Source organism: Podarcis bocagei (assembly GCF_964188305.1).
Source record: "Podarcis bocagei genome assembly, chromosome: 14".
In the NCBI taxonomy this organism is placed as follows: domain Eukaryota; kingdom Metazoa; phylum Chordata; class Lepidosauria; order Squamata; family Lacertidae; genus Podarcis; species Podarcis bocagei.
This window is the reverse complement of record NC_138139.1, coordinates 19,528,619-19,534,618: the sequence shown is the minus strand read 5'-3', so window position 1 is coordinate 19,534,618 and position 6,000 is coordinate 19,528,619. Positions and strand designations below refer to the sequence as shown.

The following is a 6,000-nucleotide window of genomic DNA, read 5'->3' as shown; positions in this document are numbered from 1 at the left end:
TATTGCTTTCATTTTATGGATCAGTGGTCTCGTTAGATAGTAAAATTCATGTTAAATTGCTGTTTTAGGGGTGGTTTTTGAAAGTCTGGAATGGATTAATCTATTTTGCATTACTTTCCATGGGAAAATGCACCTTGGTTTTGGAACGCTTTGGTTTTGGAACAGACTTCCAGAACGTATTAAGTTTGAGAACCAAGGTACCACTGTAATTTCTTTTATCTGTCCTGAATCTTCCAGCATTCAGCTTCACCCGATGATTTCTTGTGTTCAGAGGGAGAAACACTTTTCTCTATCCATGCATAATTGTATAAAAAAGTACCAAGAACTTGCTAAAAGCAAGAAGCCCCGAGCACTGCAACCGTTCTTCATAGGAGAGGCTCTCTGGGCTTTTATTTAGTGAGCGCCCCTTTTATTTAGCTTCTGTCCCTGTCCCCACCGTTTTCGTAAATCGGCAGGCAGCAAGCCTCGAACGCGCGATCTTCCCAGTACCGCGCCGGCCACCCTACGCGCTGCGCCACAGCACCATCCGGGGACTTAGCTTGCAGCGCGGGGGGTGGGGTGGGGAGAACAACGGCGAAGCGGAGGCGGCGCATGGGTTGCCTAGGGAAACGGAAGCTGTTCAGAGAGGGGCGGGACTCCGTTGCCGGGGCAACGCCGACGAAGTTCCAGGCGGGAAATTCGGCGCTCGGGGAAGTTTTGAAGGAAGGTGAGGCCGGGAAGCAGCGCCTGAGGCAAAACAGAGAAGAGGGTCGGCAGCGGGAGGGGGCGCGGACGTGAGAGGGTCACGTGGCCGGAGTCGTGGCCGAAGGTGGGTCACGAGGCTGAGCGGTGATTGTTGGTCATTAGCCAAAAGAAAATGACAAGTATTTTTTTTTGGGGGGGCGCTTCCTTTGAGCCAGGTTAGAAAAAAAGGGGGAAGGTGAAACTGTGTCTCTGAGCATGTGGAGAGTGCCTCTTTTGTTTATAACGGTTTCTGTACCAATTTTTTTCCCTACAGGGAGCTCAAAGTGGCATAAATGATTCCCGCTCCCTATATTTCCAGTTTTGTCAGCGTAACAAGTCTGTGAGGTAGGTTTGGCTGAGCGTTGAAATTGGCCTATTGAGCTTTATGTATGTGTGTTGAAACAAGAGTCTTCCTAGTTGGCTGCACCATCATGGATACACCTGTGTCACCCCAGATAAGAAAGCTTGGTAGAAGATGTGAAAAGAAATCCAGCTGTTGCAGCAAAGTTGTGGCAAGTAGCTGTACATTTGAATACTTTCTCACTCGCTGCAGTCATACAAAAATACAAAGACAACCCCAGCGTGTCATTAAGGAGTCATCCAAACTTCAGTTCCACCCCATCCCAACATATATAATGCGCTTTTTTTATTGGATTCAAACACATCCCCGCTTGTAGTGCAGAGTTGTGCAGTCCACAAAAAGCTTTACAGTTTGAGGCTGCTATTTGCATCAATTTACCTTTCAAGGCCTTAGATACAATCTGAGTTTCCTCTGTTTGTTTCTGTAGGTTAAAACTCTTTTTGCTAATTTTACAGATCACAAGTTTTTTTTTTGTTTCGCCAGCTCTATTAACAATGGACCAGAAAATCCTGACCTTGGCGGCAGATGAAAAAGCTGAGCAACTTCAGGCATGCCTGCAAAGCCTGAAAGAAAATGAGGTGAGCTGTTGTGATTCTCACAGCATTTCAGTTGGGTGTGTGTGTGGATCCACTGATAGTGCCCTTGTTTGGGGCTGATTGTAAAGAGGGAAAGAGAATCTGTGGTCCTATGTATGTAGCTGAACTCGCAACTCCCATCAACCCAAAACACATGGAGAACCACTCCTATCCCTTCATTTGGACATTGCTCATTCTCTTCAGTGTATTGTTTCACCACCATGGCTTCCATGATCAATAGTTTTGTGTCCAAATTGTGAGGCATCCATATATATAGTACATTCATGGACCTTTATTCATAGTTTGCTAATTGCACGAGTTGCAAGTCGCTAGATATTTGTATTTATTCCTGTTGTGTTTCTGTTTCCTTCTACTAACTCATAGCTGTGGGAAGTCCTGTGCATTCGGGAAAATGGTAAAAATTGTGGTGACTGTCAGTGGGCAGCTATGCATCTGCCGTATGCCCAGGTGCTGCAACTTTTGCATTCTGCACTATGCAGTATCTGGAACCAAAACAGAATCTCATGCAATTTGTATGTTTTTATACGTCTCCCTCCTACAGCAATACCTCCTGTACAGTTTTATGACAGCTAGATAATGTTGTTTTGCTTACATTTTCCATCATTGTGTTAAGGTTGCCAAGTCTCCTGCCTTTTACTAACTACTAATGACATCTATATCCAATGCGTTTTTTGCTCCTCTTAGAAATCATAGGCAAGTGGATTGCCACTTCCAGTTTTTCATGGCCTTCAAGTGTTACTGTAGTACTGTATATAATTCACAAAAATATTTTTGGGTGCATTCATTCCTCTGTGGTTCTCCCTTTTCATGAACATGGTGTATTTTAACTGCATGTCAGGCTATCTAGTAACAGGCCGTTCATCTAGTCATCTATGATGAGTGGAGGTTGCTTCCAGGTGACCAGGCATGGAGAACTGAAAAAGGTTTAGGGTTAGGCAGCCACAAATGATTAATGTAAGTATGTAGGCTAGTAAATATTTTGGATGTATCTGCAAGGCCGTATTAAGAGGACGGTAAATTTATGTGCCTTAGTGATGATTGTATGGAAATTAGTACCTGGTAAACACACAGTGTTTCTATTATCATTGGATGTAGAAGCTTAAAGTGATGATAAATGAATCTTGTGCTTTCCCCCTCTTCTTGCTGCAGTTGAAAGGCTTAATCACAAAGCAGGCTTTGAAGGGAAAGGAGATTGGTGCCCTCCTGAGAGGAATCTTCAAAGGTACCACACAATGAGTTGTGATAGACTGATCTATGAATCCTTTTTTTTACCCAACTGTTCCATGTATGACATTGATATCTTACAGTTCAATCCTAATCATGTCTACTCAGAAGCAAGTCCTGTTGAATTGGGTTAGGATTGCAGCCTTAAGCAAGTACTTGAGTGTGGCTGCAATCCTATGTTCATTTACTTGGAAGTAAACTCAGCTGACGTCAGTGGGACTTGCTACTGAACAGAGAAATATGGGACTGTGCTGTAAAGAATCTTCTAGATATTTTTTTTTTAAGAGACATGCTGTGGACCAACTGAATGAAGTGGTCCCCAGACCACAGTTTGGGAACCCTTGTTCTAGACAGTATTGCTTGCAGGTGGAGAGAGTTCTTTTGAACTTGTCCCAGCAGTTGGGTTTCCACTTAAATGTGCCAGTGTTAAGTAATTCCATGTGGACACAACTGATGTTTATTTGTGAACAAGATACAAAAATATAGACTATGAAAGGGGATATTTTAATTTGGAGCTTCTGTTAATAAAGGAATTTGGGAGTCATGCAGAACCCTTTAGCTGTTTAAATTGCACAGAAGAAAGTGAGTAAATGGTCAGAAAAATTATTGAGAGTGTTGGTGAAGTCTAGACCATCAGCTGCTCTTTTATCTCTTGTAAGAGCTGTCTTAAAATGTTTGCTCAAGTAACTTCTTTATTGTTTTTGTTTCCCTTGGAAATTCCACTCCAGGTTCTCCTTGCTTCCAACAGACGGGTGTTGTTAGGAGGCTCAGCGTTTATAAGCATTGTGTCCAGTTGGTGGAGTCGGGGGACCTGCATGTGGAAGTTGCATCTGAAATTATACGGCTGCTTATGTTAGAGGTAGGAATGGAGTTATCAAGACTGGTTTCTCCAGCTCTGCAAAGTGAAATGGAGATGATGGTTCCCTTCCACTTCTAGATTCCACGCTTGAATTACATTGCGGTCATCTCCTGAGAATCCTGACCCTATGCATGTTGCGGAACATGCATGTTATCTAGTGGGGCTGATTTTCAAGACACTACGTGTGATTGCAGCTTTAGAGAGCAATCCTTAACTATTAAGAAGGGTAGGTAAGGAAGAGGCTATTTGATATTGTGGGCCTCCTTCTCGGCAGATGGAGGAGTCCCCAGTGTGGTGGAAGAAAGCGGTGCTGTGGTCACTGACTTGCCACCAATGCTCTGTGTGTGGTGGAGCCACGAATGGAGACACATTGTGGGAGGCTGTGATTTTTCCAGATCCAAAGCCTCCTTGTTCCCCAGACACGGATTCTATACACATACGCACACGCCATTACTCTGTCCATCTCCTTGGTGATGAAATCATTTCTAGGTCATAGGTTTCCTCCTGGTGTTACACCTGTGCCTTTGACAACAGTTCAGCACAGTGTAATTTTGTAAGTGAGGCTTCTCCTACCACTTAGGTCTATCACAGGAAAGTTTTCATCTGCTCAGTTTCTGTGCTTGAAGTACAGGATCGGGACCCCACTGCACGTGTGCATATTTAACATGATCAAAGGTAGCCAATCACCCATTCCCTCTCCCCTCCCTCTCATTATATATAAGGGTCTGATGACTTCTGTTTCAGTGTATCTGAAGATGTGTGCATGCACATGAGAGCTTATACCTAAAACTACTCAGTTGGTCTGTAAGGTGCTACATTATAATTTTTAAATTCTTTTGGAAGGATTCTTTTAAAGACTTTCTTAGATCATATAACTTTTTTGAAGACTTGATTCTTTTAAAGGAGTTTTTAGGTTTTCAAGAAGAGTCTTTTTAACTATCTTTTTAAAGAATTGTTTTAATTTATTTTGTCTATAGCAGACCAACACGGCTACCTACTTGAATCTATGACCAAAGGTAGTTTGTATAGTTAGAACATTCTAAGCCTTCAGGTTCTTATTGGCTAATGTGTCATGTAATAAATAAGTGATACTGTTAACTTCCTTTCACCCGAGGAAAGACATCCCAGTGTGTTCATGCAACAACTATTTCTAATGCAGCTTTCACTGGCAACTTGAGATTGCATTTTTAAAATACTTTCATTATTTTAGTCTGGACCCCCCCCCCCTTGGTGCATATTTTCATATGCATCTTCCCATATCTTGTCCCTCATTTTTCAGGCTCATGAGCTGCCAGGTTCTGCATTGGCTGACCTGGCAACTTCGTTTGTTGAAGCTATCAAAGGTGGCATCTTGCTCAGTGGCAGGTCTTTGGAGCTTTTCCCTACAGTTTTGACTGCACTAGCGACAGCTAAAGAGACGCTGGTTTATGGGGCAGGTAAGCCCTATCCCTTCTTTCTTCTTTATTTTCATTTGACTAGCAACTCGTTCTAAGTGCTCTTGTACTGTGTGCTTTCCCACCCCTTTTCAGGTGAGCTGAGTGGGGAAGAGTTTAAGAAACAGCTGATCAATACACTTTGTTCCAGCAGGTAGGCATGTCTTCAGCAGGTCATGTACAGTTCTGTGCTTGCCTTTAGAATTGTTCAGAATGCACCAGTTTTATGTAAGCAACTCTTTGCTATGTTTTATCCAGTCAAATGTTAAACTCTGCTGCTGATTTTTATTGGTGTTCACTTGACTTCCACCAAAATGGTGAGTTGCAACAACATAAAAATGCAATAGCAAAACCAGTTAAAACATTTTACATTCAAAAGAACAGGGTTGGTCCTAAATATATTTTTAGGTGTCAAAGACCAGGGTAAAGAAGTGTGTCTGCATCGTATGAGAAAAGCCAGGCACAACTCTTTGGGGAGGAAATTCCACAGCTTAGGGTTTGCCACAGAGAATTGCCTCTCCTGGGCTGCCACCACTGAACTTCTGAGGGTGGCAGAATAACAAAGAAGGCTCCTTCTGCCAGTCTTAACACCCAAGAAGGACTGTAAGGAAGGAGGTAGTCTTTTCAGATATTTAGGGCCTAAGTTTTTAGGGCTTTGAACACCGACATGAGGACCGTGAATCACGTCTGGAAATGAACTGGCAACCTGTACAGGGTTGTTGCTTTCTTTTTTAGAAAGGGGGGGGCAGTTATATGTGTTCTAACTAGGACCCCAGCCAGTAATCTGGCTATTGAAGTTTCTGA

The 6,000-nt window shown here is 43.0% G+C and overlaps 1 protein-coding gene across 3 annotated transcripts in view; it reads left to right on the top strand.

Annotated features, from left to right (window-relative positions):
- Positions 1-620: 620 nt before the first annotated feature.
- Positions 621-6,000, top strand: part of FANCI (FA complementation group I) — a 30,567-nt gene continuing 25,187 nt past the window's right edge. For 2 of the 3 annotated variants that reach the window (XM_081171037.1, XM_081171035.1), the window contains exons 1-7: positions 621-706; positions 998-1,068; positions 1,568-1,662; positions 2,830-2,902; positions 3,633-3,763; positions 5,043-5,199; positions 5,293-5,350. In XM_081171037.1, the coding sequence (XP_081027163.1) occupies positions 1,579-1,662; positions 2,830-2,902; positions 3,633-3,763; positions 5,043-5,199; positions 5,293-5,350 (503 nt within the window). In that variant the 5' untranslated portion in view covers positions 621-706; positions 998-1,068; positions 1,568-1,578. Of the gene's footprint in view, positions 707-770; positions 809-997; positions 1,069-1,567; positions 1,663-2,829; positions 2,903-3,632; positions 3,764-5,042; positions 5,200-5,292; positions 5,351-6,000 lie in introns of those variants that run through there. The other variant, XM_081171036.1, reaches the window with a different exon arrangement.